Below are 20,725 nucleotides of genomic sequence, written 5' to 3' on the forward strand. Positions count from 1 at the left end.
GGGGGGGGGGGGGGGGGGGAATGGGAGGGGGTAGAATCCATCTCTCTGTCTCACCTGCCTTCTCCTTTCTGCCCTGTCACAGCCACTGCTGGAGTGTGAGCGCTGCCGCAACTGCTACCACCCAGCCTGCTTGGGCCCCAACTACCCCAGCAAGCCCATCCGCAAGAAGCGGGGCTGGGTGAGCACAGGGGCAGGGTCATGCCAGGGTGGAGGATGGGGGTGGGGTCTATCCTGGGATTGGTGGGGGCAGGGCTTGTAGGGGAGGGGTTCCCCCCACACTAATGCTCTTGTTGGTTCCTAGATCTGCTCTGCCTGCATCCGCTGCAAGAGCTGTGGGGCTGCCCCAGGGAAGAACTGGGACACAGAGTGGTCCCACGATTACAGCCTCTGCCCCCCCTGCTCCCTGCTCTATGACAGAGGTGTGTGGGGTGGGGAATGGGGCACGGGGCCTTTCCCCTGTAGGTGAACAGGCTCCCATCCAGGCCCAGGGTGGGGACTGACTGGCTTGGGGGGCAGGGAATGGGGCGTGGGGCCTTTCCCCTCTAGGTGACACAGGCTCCCATCCAGGCCCAGAGTGGGGACTGGCTGGCTCGGCGGGCAGGGAATGGGGCGTGGGGCCCTTCCCCTCTAGGTGACACAGGCTCCCATCCAGGCCCAGGGCGGGGACTGTCTGGCTCGGCGGGCAGGGAATGGGGTATGGGGCCTTTCCCCTCCAGAGGACACAGGCTCCCATCCAGCCCCAGGGCAGGATGCTGGCTCGGGGTGTGGAATGGGGCTTGGGGCCTGTTCCCTCTGGGGGTGCTGGCCCCGTGTGCAGCACTAACTCCTCTGCCTCCCAGGTAACTACTGCCCCATCTGCTCTCACTGCTACGAGGACAACGACTACGAGAGCAAGATGATGCAATGCGCTAAGTGCGAGCACTGGGTTCATGCCAAATGCGAGGGGCTCTCAGGTCAGTCTGGGGACTTGCCCAGCGAGCTGTGCTGGGTCTCGGGGCTGGCCCTGATGGCTGGGGAGAGCCCTGCAGCACAGCACCCCCTAGTGCCCCCACCCTGACCCCTGCAGCATAACACTCCCACAGTGCTCTCTAGTGCTGCCCAGGGGCATCGGGGCTGGCCCTGCTGGCTGGGGAGAGCCCTGCCCCCTTCGGCACAGCTCCCCTTAGTGTGTTCCCTCAGTATCTGCTGCACACCTCTTTTGCCTTGGGCTGCCATCTAAGCCCTGGCCCTGCTTCACTGGGCATGGCTGGCCCATGCGCTCCCTGCCCCAGGAATGGGAGGCTGCATGGGGCTGGGGCTGGGGCTGCCTGACCTGAGCTGCTTTGCTCTTTCCCCAGACGAGGACTATGAGATCTTGTCCAGCCTGCCAGAGAACGTGGTCTACACCTGCCAGCCCTGCTCTGGCAGCGACAAGGCCAAGTGGCGGGATGTCCTCACCTCGGAGCGGTGCAAGGGGCTGCGCAATGTACTGCAGGGGATGATGGCCTCCCAGCACGCCGAGCCCCTGCTACAGTGTGCCCAGGTACGGCCCTGTGCCTGGAGCCAGGAAAGACCTTCGCCCCTGGCTCCCAGCGTCCCCCGCTCCAACCCCCCCAGTCCCCATTCCCCTCCCAGCATGCTGAGCCCCTGCCACAGTGTGTCCAGGTATGGCCCGGAGCCAGGAGAGACCTCGGCCCCTGGCTCCCAGCGTCGCCTGCTCCAACCCCCCCCAGTTCCCATTCCCCTCCCAGCATGCTGAGCCCCTGCCACAGTGTGTCCAGGTATGGCCCAGAGCCAGGAGAGACCTCGGCCCCTGGCTCCCAGCGTCCCCCGCTCCAACCCCCCAGTCCCCATTCCCCTCCCAGCATGCCGCGCCCCTGCTGCAGTGTGTTCAGGTATGGCCCGGAGCCAGGAGAGACCTCAGCCTCTGGCTCCCAGCATCCCCCTGCTCTAACCTCCCAGGCCCCATTCCCCTCCCAACACCCCTGGGATCCGCAAGTCCCCTTACCCCTCCCAGCGAGGTGGGAGGAGTGGGAGTTAGAACCCAGGTGTCCTGGATCCTAGCCTCCCTTTCCTGTTAGTCCATGTTGTTGCAGTGACACTGTCTGGTGCCCTCGCTGGCTGGGAGCTGATTGTGCGGACGTGTGTTTCTGGGTGCCAGGCGGATCAGTCTCAGCCTGTGCGGGGGGATCCTGGTCTGGGGCAGGGAACAGACCCTCCCCCGCCAGCAGCCCGTGGCTTTCTGGGGTGCTGACGCCTGTCTCCCCGCAGTGCTGCCCAGATGACGGCGTGAAGGTGCACCGGCAACCCTGCAACCTGCGCACAGTCAGCAAGCTCTTCGAACAGGGCCACTACAGCTCCGTGGTGAGGGGGCCGCGGGTTGTGCGGGGCACTGATGGAGCCTTAGGGATGGAGGCAAGGGAGATGGGGGGCGCAGCAGTGCAGGGGGGGCTTGGAGTGGGTGGTGGGTAGGGTGGGAGAGTGGTTAGGCCCTGCCCCCACGGTCACTCTCCCCCCAGCACGCGTTCAGCGAGGACGTGGTGGGCATCCTGCTGCAGCACCTGGAGGAGCGTGAGGGCCTCGAGGAGGAGCAGGGCAGTTCCTCCGTCAAGGCGCTTTACATTGAGGTACCGCAGGGGAGCACCAGGGGCACACGGGGGGCACTGCACATGGTATGCACCCAGCATGGGGCGTGAGATAGGATTCCAGGTCAGCTGGGCCCCCCGTGGGTCTGGCTGAGGGTGGCAGCGGTGGGCAGGGCCCCAGGGGGGTGGATGCTGGGCGGTGGGGGTGGCAGCGGTGGGCAGGGCCCCAGGTGGGTGGTTGGGGGACCCTGTGGATGTGGCAAGCCCCCACCACTCAGCTCTCTCCTGCAGCTCATGGCGCGCTCATTCAGCTGGTTCAATGCACAGGATGCCAAGCGCTGGCAGCGGCGCAGCTGCCTTCCCAAGTGAGTACCGGGGAAAGGGGTATGGGCAGTAGGGACATTGTGGGGTTCTGGGAGGGCTTGTGGGACTCCCGGGGCTCCAGCTCCCCTGCCGTCACGCTGTTACTCTGCCCCCCCCAGTGGCATGCTGCCTGATGCCGTGCTTCCCCCGTCCTCCGACCACATGTATGCACAGTGGCGCCGGCCCGAGGAGCCCAGCGCCACCGAGAACGGCCAGCTGGCACCCGGAGCCATGGGCACCAGTGAGTACAGGGGAGCTGGGAGCCAGGACTCCTGTGTTCTATCCACAGCTCTGGGAGGGGAGTGGGGTCTGGGAGTTTGGCCAGCTGCTGGGTGGGTACGTGGTGTAGGGGAAGGAACTCAGTAATCCCTCTCCATGTGTATTGCTAGGGCCTCTCTCCTATCCCCACACCCCCTCCATGCCATCAGGTCTCTGCCCCCAGCAGCTCTCACCCCCTCTCCCTGCAGGTGGGAAGGGCCAGGAGGTGGTGCTGGCGAAGCAGGGGCTGGGCAGCAGTGCTGAGGACAAGCGTCAGTGTGCCCTGTGCCTTCAGTACGGAGACACCCCCTCCAAGGTAAGGCCTGGCCTGCACCAGGGCTGGGGGAGCCGTCAGCCCTTGAACGTGCGGCCTTGGGCCAATGGGGGTCCAAGGGAGCGTGGCATATAGGGCTTGGACACCTGGGTTCAGTCCCCTGCTCGGGGTAGGGGGAGTGGGGGCTAATGGTTGAAGCAGCGAGGGCTGGGAGCCAAGACTCCTCCAGCGGTGACCTGGGACAGAACCCAGTTTTTGCCCTTTGCTCTCCCTGCTGGCTGGTGATGCTGACCCTGTCCCCCTCACTTCCCACCCCTCCCCAGGATGCAGGGCGGCTCCTGTACATCGGCCAGAATGAGTGGACCCACGTCAACTGCGCCATCTGGTCGGCCGAGGTCTTTGAGGAGAACGACGGGTCCCTGAAGAACGTGCATGCCGCCGTGGTGCGAGGGCGCCAGATGGTGAGGGGGCAGGTCCCTGCAGGAAGGGGGTTGGCCCTGGCAGGGTGAGGGGGCAGGGCTGAGGTGCTGGCAGGGGTATGGCCTAGGGCAGGCCTGCACAACTCGTAAAGTGGCAAGGGCCACATTACTCCAAAGAAAACAGCTGAGGGCTGAAACCCCACGGAAACACCCGCGCCCCCCCCGCCCCCCCAGGACCTCCCAGCCCAGTGGAAACATCCCGCCCCAGCACCGCCCAGCCAAGCCCTGCAGAAACAAACTCTCCTTCCCCAGCGCTGCCCACAAAACAGCTATGGGCCAAAAAGGATGGTTGGGGGTGGGGAGGGCCCACCAGGGGTTCCCAGCTGAAGAGGTGGCTAGGAGCCCTCAGGGTCAAATTAAAGGGCCTGGGGCTCCGGCAGCTGGGGGAACCTGGAGCGTTGCGGGGCTAGGGCAGGGATTTAAAGGGCCCAGAGCTTCTGCTGCTGAGGGGAGCCCGAGCCCTTTAAATCCCAGTCCCAGCCCATCTGCTGGAGCCGCCGCCGGGATTCAAAGGGCTCTGGGCTGCCCGTGGCAGCGGGGAGCCCTGAGCCCTTTAAATCTCAACCGTGGCCGGGAATCTCTGCGGGCAGCCCAGAGCCCTTTGATTCCCAGCCGTGGCTGAGATTTAAAGGGCTCAGGGCTCCCCGCAGCTGTAGGCAGCCCAGAGCCCTTTGAATCCTGGCCGCGTCTGGCAGGGCCGGCTTTAGGAAGTGCGGGGCCCAATTCGAACATTTTCGGTGGGGCCCCGGCAGGGATGACTGGGAGGGGGGGAAAATGTGGGGAAAAAAACCTTTCATTTCTTAGCAACTGGTTCCCTAGAAAAAGTTCTGCCACAGTATGTATTTTTTGTACCAATTGGGTTACCATACGTCTGTATTTTCCTCCTGGATGGCGATTTAAGAACCAAAAAGCCTGACATGTCTGGGAAAATACAGATGTACGTTAACCCTACCTAAAGTTCTCTTTTTAAAAAGATGGGTCTGAACTAGAAATGAGCTCCGCCACTCCCTGAGGGTGTGCTAGGTGCATGTGTGTGTCTCAGCTGCTCCTTGCCTACCTCATTGAAGCAGGTGTGCAGGATTACTTTCCTGGGAACTGCAGGGCACCAGTGGACATGGGGCTGGCTGGATGTGGGGGGGAGGGGGCTGGAGGTAGGGTCTGGCTGCAGGCTGGGCAAGGGGTGTGGGGCAGGCTGGAGACAGGGTGTGGGGTGGGCTGGCTGGCTTCAAGCAAGGCCACGGAGGGGTGCGGCATAGGTTGGCAGGACTGGCTGGCTTCAGGCAGGTGGGTTCGGCAGGGGTTGGCTGGAGACAGGGAAGGGGGGGTGCAGGGCTGGCTGTTTGCCCTCTGCACTGGCACAGGCCAGGCTGCGAGCACTGCCCCCTTACCCCCCCCTGTGCCCCCAGCGCTGCGAGCACTGCCAGCGCACCGGCGCCACGGTGGGCTGCTGCCTGTCGGCCTGTCTCAGCAATTACCACTTCATGTGTGCCCGCCTGCGCCACTGCACCTTCCAGGAGGACAAGAAGGTTTTCTGCCAGAAGCACACGGACCTGCTGGATGGGACGGTGAGGGGTCATGCCGGGGGCCCCTGTGGGGCGGGGCTATGGGTTGCAAGCCAGGTGGGTTGGACTATGGGGCGCTATCCCCGCTGGAGATTGAGGGCTGGGGCCCCATGGTGTGTTTAGGGGGGTCCCTATGGCCAGGCTGACCCTGGCGGGGGGGGGGTGTCCCCGCAAAGCTGCTCCCAGGCATGGGCGCACTGCTGACCCGTCCCCCCGCCCACCCCAGGAGATCGTCACCGAGGACGGGTTCGACGTGCTGCGCCGAGTCTACGTGGACTTTGAGGGCATCAGCTTCAAGAGAAAATTCATGGTTGGCCTCGAACCTGACACTGTCAACATGATGATCGGTGAGTGCAGGGGGCTTCTCTCTCCTAGGAGGCGCCAACTCTCATATGGCCCCACAGCAGAGGACTGGCGGGGTGGGGTGGGGAATGGGGCATGTGGCCTCCCCCTCCACGAGGCTCCAGCTCCCATCTGGCCCCAGGTGCATGCAGACGCCCTTGCCTTGTCTCCTGTTCTAGGTTCCATCAAGATTGACAGTCTGGGGCTGCTGACGGACCTGTCAGAGTGCGAGGGACGTCTCTTCCCTGTCGGCTACCAGTGAGTATCTGGCCCCTGGCGCAGGGCTCCCCCGGCTCCTTGCCATGCGGTGCGTGTGCTACAGGGGTGGATCTCCCCCTATCCTGGGGCTGCCTGTGTATCCCACCCCAATTTCCAGCCCCCCATTCCCCTCTTTGGGGGGGCCAAGCGGGCAGCTGGGGCCATGCTGGAGTGGCCAGGGGAGGGTTGAACTAGCAGCACGAGGGAAGGGTGGTGAGGATGAGTATGGTGCTGACCCGCCAACGTGGAGACCCGTCTGGCCGCTCCTGCTGGGAGCACAGGCATCCAGCCTGTGGGATGGTGCCCTGGCAGGGGCATTGCACTCACTGGCTACACCATCCGGGAGGGGGCAAACAGTGGGAGAGATGGCCAGGGCATGGTGCAGCAACCTGGGCCGGCCAGCTTTCGGGGAGTTGCTTTAGCCAGACACCTGTGGCTGGGCTTGGCATGAGGTCTCCGGCTTGTGTTGTCCCAGAGCTCAGGTGGCTCTGGGCAGTGCCAGGGCTCCGTGGCCATGCTCTGACAACTGACCAGCTGCTCTCTCCTGCCAGGTGTACCCGGCTGTACTGGAGCACGGTAGATGCCCGAAGGCGCTGCTGGTACAAGTGCCGAATCCTGGAGTGCCGGCCCCAGCTGAGCCAGAAGGAGCCAGACCTGCTGGGGGGGCAGGAGGAGAACCGGACCATCGCGCACAGTCCTGCCACAGGTGAAGGGTGGGAGCGGGGGGCTGACCCTGTTGGGGTTGAGTGAGGAGGTATTCTGCCACCCCATAAAGGAGCTCTGTGGGCCCTGCACAAGCCAGGGCGGTTCTGGGCCGGGCGCTCCCTTCCTTGGGGGCGGGGCTGTCCTTGGTGCACCAGCCCCTATGTCCTACCTGAGAGCTGTCCTCTCACCCTGGCAGAGGATAAAAGACCCACTGCTACTGCAGATAGGGGAGACTCCTTTCAGCTCAAAGTGTGGCGTTAAGTGCAGCTGTTTCCCAGCAGCCCTGCCCCAGAGGTGACTGCATCTCCACGCCAGGCACGTGTCCCGGTGCTGTCTCCAAGGCCGTGCAAACGGGGCTCCCCGCTCTAGCTAGTGTGTTGTTTTTGCTCCCATTTCAGATGCTCACCTCGGGGACTCACACCTCCCGGGCACAGTACCTGCCATGCTGGCACCAGAATGCCACTCACCTTCCCGCAACCCGGGGCCCCTGCCTCCCCCTGAGTCGGCCACCGCCTCTGTGCCCCGCTCCCTGGCCGGAGCCCGCATCAAAGTGCCCAACTACTCGCCGACGCGCCGGCCCCTGGCCGGGGTCTCCTCCCGGCCGCTGCCGTCACCCAGTAAGTGCCTCTTGCCTGGCTGTGAGGGGCAGAGCCAGCTGCCCTATGGCGGGAGGGAGAAAGGTGCGCTGCTGCTCATGGCCCAGCCTCTCAAATGATTCTGGGAGGCAAACTGGGTGTGAGTATGGCGGGGAGGGGGGTGAGTTGTGGCCCAGGGGATTCTGGGATGCAGTGTGTGGGGTTTGTGATGAGGAGGGTGTTGTGGGCAAGGGGGTTGAGAGAGACTTTCTGGAGGCTGGCGGTCTGATCCTGTCTAGGAGGGGCATGCGCGGGTCCCCCCGCACCTGGTGCCAGTATCTCACCCCTCGTCTCCCCTCCCAGGCAGCACGTCGTCCATGGCCCACCACATCCTGACAGTGGGTGACCCGGACTTCACACCACTGCGCCGCCCCCGGCGCCACAGCCCCCTCTCATCGCGCCCGCCCCCTCGCTGGGCCCCCTCCCCCCCACGACCCGCCAGGACTCGGCCGCTTGGCCCCACCTCTCTCAGGGCAGGAGCCGCTCCCCCAGGGAGCAGCCCACAGCACCCCTCTACCTCAGCCAGACCCGGCCCACCTACCTCCCCCCCGGCACTGCCCCCTGAACTGGCCTTCGACGAGCTCAACGTCTCGGACCTGGAGTTCGACGACAGCCTGCTGGATGAGACCTTCCATGAGGGGGGCGAGGGGCGGGGGCCCTGCTCCTCACCTGGTCTGCCCCTGGCCGGCCCCAGCGACGAAGATGAAGAGGAGGAAGGGGCCGGGGGCACTGGGCGCTACTTCCACTTCCCCCGCAGAGTGGTGACACGGGAGCTGGACCTGGCGCCGTTTCCACTGGACCTGCCGCTGCCCCACATCGACCAGCTGGATGGGGTGGATGATGGGGAGGGTGAGGGGCGGGGTGCCAATGGCAAGCGGGTGGAGCCAGGGGTGGAGCAGGTGTTGGCTAGCCCTGCCCCCCCACCTGAGGACCTGCCCTCAGAGATTGTGGACTTTGTGCTGAAGAACCTGGGCGAGGGCAAGGCCCCGGAGCCCAGTGTGAATGGCAGCGAGGCAGGCCCCGTGCCTGAGCCAGCCCGTGCCTTGGGCTGGGTGCCAGGCAGCCCGGGTGTCCGGGTGCTGGGCCCCGAGGCGCCTGCTCCCCCCAAGCCTGGCTCCAAGGTCATTCTGGTCAACAAGCTGGGACAGGTGTTTGTCAAGATGCAGGGTGGGGAGGAGGCGCCGGTGGGGGGCGGCCTGGAGGGGCCGGGTGCCCCTGCCAAGCCAGGCCCGGCTTTGCCCCCGCAACACCCAGCCAGCCTGGGCACAGTGATCTTCCGTGCCGCGGCCCCGCTCGGCGTGGCCAGGAGCCCAGTGCCCACGTGGACCATCCGAGCGCCAGTTCTCAGCATGGTGCCCATGGTGAATGTGCTGCAGCCGTCAGGTGCTGGGGGGCAGCTCACCCTGGGCCCCTCAGCCCTGGTCACGCCCTCGCTGGGACTGTCTCAGCCCTGTCTGCTGCAGCGCCTGGCCCTCAACTCAGGTCTGCTCCACCTGCCTGTCTCCCCGCCCCAGCCGCACCCCCACCAGTTCCCCAGCAGTGCCAAGAGGGTTTCTGCTGTTGCTGGTGCCCCCCCCAAGAGGCCCAAGCTGGAGGAAGATGAGGAGCCGCTGCCCCCTGCGTCGCCAGCTGGTGCCCCCGACAGGCAGAGCAGGAACGGCTTCGCCAGCCCCCTGCAGGGCCCCGGGTAGGTGACCCCACCCCCTGAACTGTGGGGAGCAGTGCATGTCTCCCTGTAAGGGCGTGTCAGCTCTGTCATGGGGTGCCTCAGCCCTGCCCCCCAAAGCTCTGCTGTTGCCCCTCAATCTCAACCCACAGCCCGCTCTTGTCCCGCCCCTGGGCTGCCCTGCTCTGCCAGGGCCCCACAGTCACCACTGCCTGCCTCCTAAACCCCCTGCTGTGCTGGCATTGCAGGCCCGGCCGGGTGCGGATGAAGACTCCCTCAGTGAAGAGTGTCCTGGAGCTGGTAGCACGGAAGGAGCAGGCGGAGCTGAGCGATGGGGGCAGCACAGGGTAAGTGTGAGGCTTGCCGGCTCCCCACCGTGTCCCACCTTCCTAGCTGGTGGGCCAGCTGTGCTGAGCATCCTCTGTCTGCCCACTGCAGGTCACCCTCGGGTCCCTCTCTGGCCCTGGAGGGCAGCCCTCGCATGCCGGATCCCAGCCTGGAGCCTCTGCCGGAGCCCACGTGGCATCGCTACACAGGTATCGCCCGGGTGGGCAGCATGGGGCTGTGCCACAAGGAGCAAGGCAGAGGGAGGTGGTGCTGTGGGGAGGTTGGGGCATCATGGCCTGCTCTGAGGGGGTTTGGGGGATACTGTGCTGCAGGGCTTGGCTGGGGGGCAGAGTGGGACCTGGGATTGGAGCAGGGTGCCCATCCCTCTTTGTGGAGACGTGAGCCAGGGCCAGCCGTCATCTGCCCTGCCCCATTCTGACTCTCTGCCCCCAGGGGAGCTGTCGAGCTCTGATGAGGACACCCTGTACTGCGAGGATAAGGAGAATGAGGCGCCACCCAAGAGCCAGCCGCACCTACGTTTCGAGATCAGCAGTGAGGATGGGCTCAGCGTGCAGGCGGACAGTATCGATGGTATGGGGTTGGATGGCCGCATGGGACACGGGACCTTTCCCCTCCAGGGGGCGCTGGCTCTGAGCAGTCCTTACTGGAGAGGACTGGCTGGCTTGGGGGAGGGAGGGGCAGGGCATAGGGCTGGGGGAGTGCCAGGCAGCCCAGGGGCTCATGCTCTCTCTTGCTCTCCCTCCAGGTGCCTGGAAGGCTGTGATTGAGAAAGTACAGGAGGCACGAGCCAACGCCCGCCTCAAGCACCTGTCCTTTGCTGGTGAGTGTCGGGAGCCTTGGCCTGAGGTCTTGTGGGCTAGAGCAGGAGGGCTGGGAGCCAGGACTCCTTGGTTCTCTCCCTGGTTCTGGGCAGGAGTGGGGCTTGTGGTTAGAGCAGGGGTGGGGGGAAAGGGCCCAGGAGCCAGGATTCCTAGGGGAGAGGGTGGGGCTCATGGCCATGCTGGTTTCTGATGTGTGTGTGTGTGGGGGGGGGGGGGTCTCCCCAGGCATGAATGGGGTGCGCCTGCTGGGCATGCACCACGACGCCGTCACCTTCCTGGTGGAGCAGCTGCACGGAGCCAAGTCCTGCCACAAGTACAAGTTCCGCTACCACCAGCACGAGGAGGAGGAGGAACCACTGCCCCTGAACCCCAGTGGCTGCGCCCGGGCTGAGGTCTATGTCAGGTGGGGCAGAGATGTGTACCTGAGTTGGGCAAGTCCAGTCACGGGGGCGGGGGAGACACCTCGGACTGGAGATGCAGCCTGGCGTGAGGATGCTGTTGGGAGTGGGGCTGGAGACTTGGCTGGTAGGAGGGTGAGGTGTCTGTCAGGAACGGGATGGGGGTCGGTGGGGGGGTGCAGAGTTGATCCAGGCAGGGATGTGGGTGGGAATAGGGGAGGGATCAATGGTGCTTTAATCCTGCTCTCCCGCCCCCTGCCAGGAAATGCACCTTTGACATGTTCAACTTCCTGGCGTCGCAGCACCGCACACTGCCCGAGGGTGGCACCTATGATGAGGAGGAGGATGAGGTGCAGCTGAAATCCACCAGGTAATGGTGCAGGGAGCCAGGACTCCTGGGTTCTGAACCCAGGCAGGTTCAGTTCTGATCTGCTCTTGTCTCCTGCTCTCCCCAGACGAGCCACCAGCCTGGAGCTGCCCATGGCCATGCGCTTCCGGCACCTCAAGAGAACCTCCAAGGAGGCTGTGGGTGTGTACAGGTAATGGCCCCTCCCCCCCCAGCACCCCCAGCCAATCCCAAGCCCTGGCATATGGCCCCGCTCTTACACGGCAATGTACAGGGAGGCAGAAATAGGCATCTGGCTGCAGCTGCTGCCCCCACTCACTCTGCTGTTTGCCCTGGGGACACTTGCTGCTTGGCTCGTGCTACCTGCCCCCTCCACCCCATGTGCTGCTGTGATCCCAGGCCTGGCCCCGGCGCTGACCCTGTGTCCCCCCCAGATCGGCCATCCATGGGCGCGGGCTGTTCTGCAAACGCACCATCGATGCGGGCGAGATGGTCATCGAGTACTCGGGCATCGTCATCCGCTCAGTGCTGACCGACAAGCGCGAGAAGTACTACGATGGCAAGGTGCGGCGGGGCTGGGTTGGGGGAGCTGTGCTGCTAAAAGGCTCCATCTGGGTGTGGGGGGCTGGTCCATCGGGGCTGAGGGCAGGAGGGGAGCTGCTCTGTGGGGGTGGAGACGGGCTGTGGGCGTTGCAGGGAGTGGGCTGCCAGCTTGTGGGGATTGCTAGGGGCAGGTTGTTGGCTGGGGAGGGCAGGAGTAGCTGTGGGGGTGGGTTACTGGGGGTGGGTCGCAGGCTTGTGGGAGGAGCAGCTGTTGAGTTGGGTTGTTGCCTAGGAGGGGGGTTGCTGGGGGCAGGAGAGGGGTGGCTAGTGGCCAGGGGGTGGGTAGGAGCAGCCTGGCGGTTGCTGGGACTGGGTTGCTGGCTCAGGGGATCAGGAGACATGTGGCTGGCGCCCGGGGGGTGTGGAGGAGCGGCCGGGGGGTTGCTAGGGCTGGGTTGCTGGCTTGGTGGATCAGGAGGGGTTGTTGCAGGGGGCAGGAGAGGGGTGGCTGGTGGCCAGGGAGTGGGGAGGAGTGGCCGGGGAGGGCTGCTGGGGGCAAGAGAGGGGTGGCCAGGGGGGTTGCTGGCTCGGAGCCCCAGCAGCGGCCATGGGGTGCCCTGTGACCCATCTCCCCCCGCCCCCCAGGGTATTGGCTGCTACATGTTCCGCATTGACGACTTCGATGTGGTGGATGCCACGATGCACGGCAACGCCGCCCGCTTCATCAACCACTCGTGCGAGCCCAACTGCTACTCGCGCGTCATTCACGTGGAGGGGCAGAAGCACATCGTGATCTTTGCCCTGCGGCGCATCTTCCGCGGCGAGGAGCTCACCTACGACTACAAGTTCCCTATCGAGGACGCTGGCTCCAAGCTGCCCTGCAACTGCGGGGCCAAGCGCTGCCGCCGGTTCCTCAACTAGCACCTGCTGCTCTACCTAGGGCGCCCGCCTTTGGGAGCTGGGATCAGCCCTCTCCAGAGCCCCCTGATTTCCTGCTACCTCCCCCCGATCCTCCCCTCTTTCAGGCCCCCAGCAGCCCAGTGCTGGGCTTTTGGGGAGCAAGGGAGCCCAGCTGCTCAATCCCCCCAGATATTGGCCTAGGGAGGAAGGGCCCCTAGCGTTGGTGCTGGGGGCAGGGCCTGGTGCCCTGGACTCCTCTGCTGTGATCTCCTCCTTCACCCCTCCCCCAACCCCTGGTTCCAGGGCAGCTTGTGGCTCCTGCCCTTCAAGTGCCCCCCTTTTCTGGGTGGGGAGGAGCAAGACTTGACTTGGGGCAGGCCCCTTGGGGAACAGGGTCTTGCCCCTTTTTCAGAGCCCCCCATGTGGGCTGGGCTAGTGGGGTTTGCCCCAGAGCAGGGGAGCACAATGACTCCCCTGCTGATCTGCACTAGCAGAGGCATGAGGTGTGTGTGTGTGTGTGTGTGTGTTGGGGGGTGAGATTGCCCAGCCCCCATCTCCTGAGTCTGGACTCCCAGCTCCGGCCTGGGGGCTGCTTTCCTTTTTGTATGGGGAGGGTGTGAGTGGGGGCTGGGGGGCCAGGGCAGGCCCCCCTGCAGCCCCCCCAACCCTGTAGATATTTGTACAGATGTTTCTAAACCTGTTTATTTTCTATGCACTTTTTTATTTAAAGCGGTGAGTCGGCCCTGTGCCCCCCGGCCCCGCCCCGTTGGTATAATTTTAAATAAATGGCCATTTTCACATGCTGCGCTCTTCCTTGGGTCAGTGGCAGGGGAAGGGGGGAAATGGGCTCTGTGGAGATGCCCAGACCCCCAGAGATTGAGAGGGGGTCTGGGCACACTGCCCTCTGCTGGGAAAGGCCTGCCCCTGCTCTGCAGAAGTGCCTCTGCTTTTCCGTTGGCGCAGGTCTGGGGCAGCCACAGCTCCCTGCTGCTTCCCCAGCCACTACCACCTGGCTCTGGTCAGTCACCATCTGTTACCCCAGGAGGAGGCTGCTGGCCGAGGGGGGTGCTCTGCGCCTGTAGGAACTATTCCCATTGCTCCCTAGTCTCACGCCTCCAGGCAGAGTTCCACTGGGCAGCGGCCGCTGACTCCTTAGACACTTTCAGGGCGTGTGCCTGCTGCTCGGGCCAGGTTCATTGCAGGGACTGGCCCCATGTGGCATTATGTGCAGCTGTTCCCCATCTCAGTACTGGGCAAGCTGTCCCCCTGGGTTGCTGCAGTGTGGCAGTTACCAGATGCTCCTGTCCTGCATCAGTCAGTTACTGTCTCCTGGGCTGGGGGTGGGGTCAAGGTCTCCAATGTGGCTTAGGTGCCTCTTGCTGCCCTTTGATGTGACTGTCTGCACCATAGGCTGAGACTAGGTGGGGGAGGGCAGCCCCTCTGCCTGATTGACTGTCAACTCTCCTCCAGTGGTGGGGGCCAGGCCTGCTCTAACAGCTGCCCCCAGCCACCTGGCAACCCAGGTGTCCTGGTCTTCACTCTAACTACACTCCTTGACAGTTCTTGGTGGATTTCCCCCTGCCCCCCCCCAGGGGGAGGCTGACAGCTGAGAACCCAGCTGCCTTGTGATTCTTGTGGAGGAGCATAGATGGGATAGTGAGGTGGCATAGCTAGAGACTGGAGGGCAGTGTGAACAAGGTCCTGGCTCATTTCCTTCCTGTGGCTGGCAGGGGCATTGCATGTCAGTCCAGGCATGCACCTCACACCCCCACCTGCACCCCCTCCAGCACCTGTAGGGCATCCATGCGCCCCATGGCAGCCAGCAGCCCAGCCAGCTGCCCCAGTGTGGCATCAGGCTGGCGGGCAGCCACTGTCTCCAGGGTGGCCCGCAGGGGACTGCGCGTGCTGCGCAGGGAATAGGCATAGTCAATCCAGGTGGCTGAGAGGCCGTACCGGGCAGCCAGGTGCCGGGTGCCTGCCCCGGCCTTGCCCTCAGGGTCCAGCAGCATGATCAGCTCCTCTAGCACATCCGGGTCATCCAGCAGGTGCTGCAGTGGTGCCCCCCACAGGCCTGTAGGGCACAGAGCAGGGGTGATTAGGACAGGGTGTGTGTAGGCATGGCTGGTGAGGGAAGGGAGCCACACCTACCTGCATGGCCAATGGTGGGTGCTATGATGCCAGATGTCTCCTCTGCACTCTGGGGATGAAGCAGCAGATTGGGCTTAACCATGGAGCTGGAGGCTGAAGGGACAGGAGGGGGAGATGAGGGTTGGGGTCCTGGATCCCCAGCCTAAGGGGAGTACTGAGCAGCTACCCAAACTCTGTCTGCTGCTCCTGGAGCAGAGCTTCACCACCCCCACCTGAGGCTAGGCCCAACCTGCTGCCCAAGAAGCATTGCCCCTGACATTCGGGCTTGTAGTGCTTAGAGCAACCCTTCCCTGGCGGGGGGGAGGCCCCTCCCACTCTTCCAAGGCAATCCTCCCAGAACAGAGCAGACCCTACCCCTTGGTCCTCCCAGCCTCTGCCTCAGGAGCTCAATGAAAATGGGAGCGGGGGGAGGATGGGGGAGAAGCCTGATGGACAGTGGCTGGGACCTGCTCTCTGGGAGGGCTCTCAGTGGGGGAGAAGCTTGATGGAGTTGGGGGTCTATTTAAGGTGACCAGACAGCAAGTGCAAAAAATCGGGATGGGGGTGGGGGGTAATAGGAGCCTATATAAGAAGACGACCCAAAAATTAGGACTGTCCCTATAAAATTGGGGAATGGGGTCAGCCTAGCTCTATTCCAGCCCTGGCAGAAGGGGGGCAGTAGGGCAGGACAGCTGTGGGGCTGGCTGGCTACTCACCCTGGTGGGGGCACCAGCCACGCTTTGTCCAGACAAGGAGGGCGAAGGCCCCAGTCAGCAGCACCACCACCAGCAGCAGCAGCAGTGTCAGAAGAGCGACATATTCCCCATAGCCTGCAATGGGGGCGGCAGTGGGTCACGGGGACAGCGCCCGGCTACTCTGGCCTTGGCCAGCAGGGGGCACTGTGGGGCGAGCTCCCCGTGCTCCCAGCCCCGGTCTGGCCCAGCAGGAGGCGCTGGCAGCCCCCACGTACCTGCTGTGTCGCTGCAAGATTCGGGCGCTCCAGGGGTCCCAGAGGTGGGGGGCGAAGTAGGGCTCCCCAGTCCCTCTGCAGACGGAAGCCAAGTGGAGGACCCAGGCCAGCACGGCGGGAGGGAGGCAGCAGACTCGGCACCGGGAGCCTGAAAGGCAGAGCCAGGCAAGAGGGAATGAGCCCGTCTGCCACCCCCCGCCCAAATCCGAACAGAACCCAGGAGTCCTGGCTCCCCCCCACCCCCCACTGACCCTGGCTCCCCACCCCCAGCACCTACCTTCGCTGGGCTGTTGCAGTCGATGTCAGCCCGGACCGCAGGGTGACACTGCTCGGCGGGGAAGCAGCACAGGGGCCGGCACCTCCCATCCGGCCCCCGCCGCTGCCTGCGGAGCCGAGAGCAGCCTTGTCAAACAGGGCAAAGAGCAGCGTCCCCCACGTGTAGAGAACTCAGGTGTCCTGGTGCCCAGCCCCCAGCTCTCTAACCACTAGACCCACTCCCCTCCCAGGCCCAGGGATTGAACCCAGCTCCCTGACTCCCAGCCCCTGCTCTAGCCAAGGGGGGTCCATGCCGTACCCGGGGGGGCAGCACCGGGCGTCCTGCAGGCGGGTGCAGGGGCTGAGCTCGGTGCCGGGCGGGCACTGGGAGCAGGGCTGGCACAGCAGGAATCGCCCATCGTTGAAGGATTTGGATGGACACTCCCGGGTGGGAGTTGCGAAGCGGCCGCCTGTGTCCCTCACGCCGCAGTTCACGGTGAATTCCAGTCCTGGGGTGACGGCAGAGTGAGTCAGAGCCCCTGGCCCCATGGCATAGTGCCCCACACTGCACACACCCCAGGGTCCCCAGCTGACCACCTGCCCCACAGCACAGTGCCCCCTACCCTGCTCTCTGCAGCAAGACACCCCCCCCACGCACCCTGGGGCCCCCTGCTGACCACCTGCCCCACAGCACAGTGCCCCCTACCAGGCCCCTCATCCCACAGCACGGCACCCCCTAGTGAGCCCCCTGCCCTGCAGCATGGTGCCCCCTGCTGAGCCCCCCCCCCCACTCACCGTGCAGTGGGACTTTGTTTGCGTAGCCGTTCTCACAGGGGATGCAGGCCTGCGCCTCCTGGTGCCAGAACTGCAGGGAGCTGCACTTCTTGGACGGGGACTTCCGGGCCGTCGTGCAGGCGCCGGGGGGCAGCAGGGCGCTGGGCAGGAGGCAGAGCAGCAGGGGCAGCAGCATGGCAAGGACCATGGGTGTGTGTGTGTTGGGGGGAGGGCTGGGAAGTGCAGGCGCCGGGGGGCAGCAGGGCGCTGGGCAGGAGGCAGAGCAGCAGGGGCAGCAGCATGGCAAGGACCATGGGTGTGTGTGTGTTGGGGGGAGGGCTGGGAAGTGCTGGGACCTGGAGAGGGGAGAACATGGGGAGGAGGGATGTGGGGTTCACCTACAACCCCCCCACATCTTCCAGTTCACCCCAACCCCACTGCGCGCCAGGGGCAGTAACCCCCCACATCGCAGCTACTCCCTCCCCCAGCCGCAGCCCTACTGATACCCCCACTAGCTGACCCTGAACCCAACCACATCCAGGTCCTTAAATCCTCATTCTCCACCCCACCCCCTGCTAGCTGCCTGTAAACCCCCAGCTCCCCCCTCCTCACCTGTACTCCTTCCACACAGGCCCCCTGGCTGCTTCAGCCCCCACCCCACTAATCATACCCCTCCCCCTAGCTCACCCCTTTGGCCTGTACCCCTTCCCACATACCCTCCATAACCCCACCAACCTGTGCCCCTCTGATACCCCACTCTACCAGCCCCAGCTGTCTCCCAGGCTCTCACCCCTACCCAGCGTGTGTATCCTCTTTCCTGCTGTCCCTCCACGGTCGTCTGGGCTGACGAGTTACACGTGTGTTTGCTTCGCTGCTCACCTCTGTTAGGTCTGTGAACTCCGTGGTGCTGCCCCCCCCCAGCCGGCCCCCCATTTCCCATCTCCACCCTGCACACTTCCTGCCATCGTGAAAAACAGCAGTCAGCTGAGGCAGATATAACCAGTCAACTCAGCACTACCAAGCGCATGGGGATTACCCAGACATAGGTGCTGGGGAATGGCTGTTTGTAACACCGGATGGGACAGCGGACCTGGTGCTGCGATGCAGCCACATCTGGAGTGGGGCAGCCAGAGAACAGCCACACATAACACCACATGGTTACAGCTTGCCTGGGCCTAGGATGACCAGACAGCAAGTGTGAAAAATCGTGATGGGGTAATAGGAGCTTATATGAGAAAAAGCCCCCAAAATTGAGACTGTCTCTTTAAAATCAGAACATCTGGTCACCCTACCTGGCACTGAGATGCAGCCAGGTCTGAGTCAGGGTAACTTGGGAACAGCTGCACATAACACCGCATGGGGATGGCTCACCGGGTGCTGAGACATGGCCAGCTCTGAGATTCTTGCAGGTGATGAATCTAGACAAAATACAGGGGCTGAGAGTGCAGGAAAAGACAATGACATTAAATGCCACGGCATTCAGGATGTGTGGGCAGGACTGAGAACCGGTGAGCTGGTTCTTGGTAAAATGAAGTTCAAGGAGTGGAAAGCTTTCACTCCTGGGGGTGGTACTGTGCAGCTGTTCCCTGCCCTCAGAGGTGGCTGCATCTCAGTGTCGTGCAAGCTGTCTCTGTATGGCATTGTGTGTGGCTGTTCCCTGGCTGCCCCACCCCAGCAGTGGTTGCATCTCAGCATTGGGCCCACCATCCCCCTGTGTCTGTTATAGTTCCTGGGGGGTGAGAAAAGCTTTTTACCTTCCGAATTTGGGATGCAGTTTATGGGGCAGGTGCAGAGGGAACATTTTTTGTCTTTTGTCTTCCAAATCGTGCCACTGCTTGGGAGCTGAAAAAGCCAGAAGCTTCTTTTTCGTCTTTCTGTGAATCCCAAGCAGTCAGGAGAAGCTGAAAGTTACAAGGTCTGCAAAGCCACAAGGCCAGCATTCAACAGGGGTTTAAGAATTGAAAGGTGCAGCTAGTCGCCTCGTGGGAATTTCAGATTCCCAAGTATGTGATGTTGGCTGTGCCAGATGCCCGTCTGTGCCTGGGCTGCAGGCGTTAGCTAAGACCTAACAGACTCGTAGCTGAAGCCCAGACCAGGTCACCTGTATGCTAATTTTGCTCAGAATAGGTGTTAGTCTAATGAGAATGGATTTAGTGTTTAGACTCTATGACATGCTTGTAAATTGCTGCCTGCGTTCAGCTCACTTGCAATGTCGGTATTCCCGGCGAGAAGGAAAGATGTGAGTTTTGCTTTAAAATGTGGAAAACGTTTTGCAATGTGAAGGATTGTCCCACTGGAGTCCTGCTCTGTGCAGGGAAGCTCGGCTGGGGGCTTAGAGTCTGAATGAAGGAAATCAAACAAAGTCACAGGAACAATTTCCATCTGGGCTGGTTGACCTCGAACAGGGCCAAAGGCTGTAGCTGAAGCCAGAGATCCGGGGGGGGGGGGGGGTGTCTGTCCCAAAGGACAGATCATTGCAGCCTCAGTCACTCCAGCTCAGATGCTAACTCAGCAGTGTGTCGCTTGTTAGGAGAATGTTAAGTAAATAGGGTAGAGACCAAACAATCATAATCTTGCTTCTGGCTTTGCTTTTAAACAGGCTGAATAAGCAAGTGAATGTAAGTGAAAGCACAAGGATGCACCCCCTGTCGCCTTCCCCCCATGGCTGGTAGCCTTGAAGATAAGGGGCTAATGGAGCAAGGGGTTGCAATGGTTACCAGGGAGCTGGAGAGGAAACGTAGAGTCTGCAGAGGAGTGACCATGACCTGCTCCTTACCCCTCCCATCAGGTACAAAAGAGGCAGCTCATCGACCCCCGACTCAGGACCCCCCAGAATGGAACCTGACCATTGGATTGGAACAGGTGGGTGGGCCCAGGGGAAGAGCACAACAAGTATAATTAAGTTTGCCAAGAAGAGTGGGGGAAGAGGGACTCGGTGGTGTTTGGAGCTAGGGGTTAGGAGAAGAAGAGGGCTCTATCGGTGTATAGCCCTGTAGTGGGGGGAGGGGAAGAGGAAGACTCTCTCTGCGTATAGACCTGTAGTTGGGGGAGGGGAAGAGTAAAAGTCTCTCGGCGTATAGCTCTGTACTGGGGGGAAGGGAAGAGGAAAACTCTTGGCGTGTAGAAATAGCCCAACTGGTGCGAAGGGCCTGGCTTCTGAACGTTTGCCTGTTTACCCCCAATAAACCCATGGAAGTGCCTGCAGGCTGCACTCTGGACTGTTACTTTCCAGCAAGCTGTGTCTGGGAACTAAGAGGGAGGAGGGAGCTGGACCCCTGCAACAACCCCTGCTTGCTTTAACTTGTAAATAACTCGTATTCCTAATTAATAGCTGGCTGATCCTGTAACAAACTACAGGCATCGTCTTCGGGCGGAAGATCTAGGCCAGTTGTTTTCAAGCTTTTTTTCATCTCCAGACCCCTGAACAAGTTTGAATGGCAGCGCGGCCCCCCCCTTGGATAGTCTGCGGCCCACATGGGGTCCACGGCCACAGGCTGAAAACCGTTGCTTTAGGCTCCCATGGATCTGGGCTGCACGGTCTCTTGCAACTGGATGTGACCTGAACATGTCAGTGATCACTGAGTCCAGCTTGTTTGGGGGGTGAGATGGACTGGAGAGCCCAAGGGGACTGTCTGGGACTCGATGGTGAGATGGTGCCGCGGTCCAGGCATTAACTGTTCCTGACTCAGGGAAATCTAATTACAGCCCCCACCTCCAGTCTGGGTGTATCTGCTCTGGCTGTGGGAGCCCTCCGCACAGCGTGACAGTTAAAACACCCACCCTGGTGTGTAACAGACCAGCTTTGTGACAAGTCTGGAGCTCCGCTGCTGGGACGCACTACTTGAGAGCGAAGGTTTATAATTACCCACCTTGTTAGACCCCCAAACCCGGCTCACTGTCCCCCAAACAGCCCCCGCGGTCACTAGGTGCAGTTCACACTTACTGCAGCAGGTCCCTTTAAAGGCCAAAGGTTTTGATTCACGTCTGACTGCAGCCTATTGAAAGACGTTTTCTTGAAGAAAGAAGAAACCCTTGGAAAATATCGTGTTTGCGCCTCGCTGCTGGAACTGCCCTTGCTACTCCTGGGGGGATTCGGCCCAGTCAGGCACCTCACTCCCCCAGCCCTGCTGTGTGGTA

General features: G+C 62.7%; 2 protein-coding genes across 3 annotated transcripts in view; one reads left to right on the forward strand and one right to left on the reverse strand.

The window, feature by feature from the left end:
* KMT2B (lysine methyltransferase 2B) overlaps positions 1 to 13,262 on the forward strand; it is a 35,989-nt gene extending 22,727 nt beyond the window's left edge. Inside the window, exons 13-37 of one of the 2 annotated variants that reach the window (XM_032804720.2) lie at positions 83 to 178; positions 302 to 419; positions 840 to 953; positions 1,338 to 1,522; positions 2,251 to 2,343; positions 2,499 to 2,606; positions 2,856 to 2,929; positions 3,047 to 3,168; positions 3,395 to 3,501; positions 3,783 to 3,920; positions 5,345 to 5,503; positions 5,727 to 5,847; positions 6,022 to 6,100; positions 6,652 to 6,806; positions 7,204 to 7,422; positions 7,744 to 9,127; positions 9,355 to 9,453; positions 9,545 to 9,642; positions 9,887 to 10,024; positions 10,200 to 10,274; positions 10,501 to 10,678; positions 10,936 to 11,043; positions 11,129 to 11,212; positions 11,454 to 11,583; positions 12,208 to 13,262. In XM_032804720.2, the coding sequence (XP_032660611.1) occupies positions 83 to 178; positions 302 to 419; positions 840 to 953; positions 1,338 to 1,522; positions 2,251 to 2,343; positions 2,499 to 2,606; positions 2,856 to 2,929; positions 3,047 to 3,168; positions 3,395 to 3,501; positions 3,783 to 3,920; positions 5,345 to 5,503; positions 5,727 to 5,847; positions 6,022 to 6,100; positions 6,652 to 6,806; positions 7,204 to 7,422; positions 7,744 to 9,127; positions 9,355 to 9,453; positions 9,545 to 9,642; positions 9,887 to 10,024; positions 10,200 to 10,274; positions 10,501 to 10,678; positions 10,936 to 11,043; positions 11,129 to 11,212; positions 11,454 to 11,583; positions 12,208 to 12,483 (4,458 nt within the window). In that variant the 3' untranslated portion in view covers positions 12,484 to 13,262. The remainder of the gene's footprint in view (positions 1 to 82; positions 179 to 301; positions 420 to 839; positions 954 to 1,337; positions 1,523 to 2,250; positions 2,344 to 2,498; positions 2,607 to 2,855; positions 2,930 to 3,046; positions 3,169 to 3,394; positions 3,502 to 3,782; positions 3,921 to 5,344; positions 5,504 to 5,726; positions 5,848 to 6,021; positions 6,101 to 6,651; positions 6,807 to 7,203; positions 7,423 to 7,743; positions 9,128 to 9,354; positions 9,454 to 9,544; positions 9,643 to 9,886; positions 10,025 to 10,199; positions 10,275 to 10,500; positions 10,679 to 10,935; positions 11,044 to 11,128; positions 11,213 to 11,453; positions 11,584 to 12,207) is intronic. The other variant, XM_032804721.2, reaches the window with a different exon arrangement.
* IGFLR1 (IGF like family receptor 1) lies at positions 13,163 to 18,203 on the reverse strand. Its single transcript, XM_032804722.2, has 8 exons — positions 17,679 to 18,203; positions 16,610 to 16,944; positions 16,134 to 16,323; positions 15,837 to 15,942; positions 15,560 to 15,707; positions 15,306 to 15,419; positions 14,611 to 14,703; positions 13,163 to 14,533 (listed from the first exon to the last, which is right to left on the reverse strand). The coding sequence occupies exons 1-8, from the start codon at positions 17,732 to 17,734 to the stop codon at positions 14,223 to 14,225; spliced, it is 1,353 nt and encodes a 450-aa protein (XP_032660613.2). The 5' UTR covers positions 17,735 to 18,203; the 3' UTR covers positions 13,163 to 14,222.
* Positions 18,204 to 20,725: the final 2,522 nt, after the last annotated feature.

This window comes from Chelonoidis abingdonii, chromosome 11 (assembly GCF_003597395.2).
Source record: "Chelonoidis abingdonii isolate Lonesome George chromosome 11, CheloAbing_2.0, whole genome shotgun sequence".
In the NCBI taxonomy this organism is placed as follows: Eukaryota; Metazoa; Chordata; order Testudines; family Testudinidae; genus Chelonoidis; species Chelonoidis abingdonii.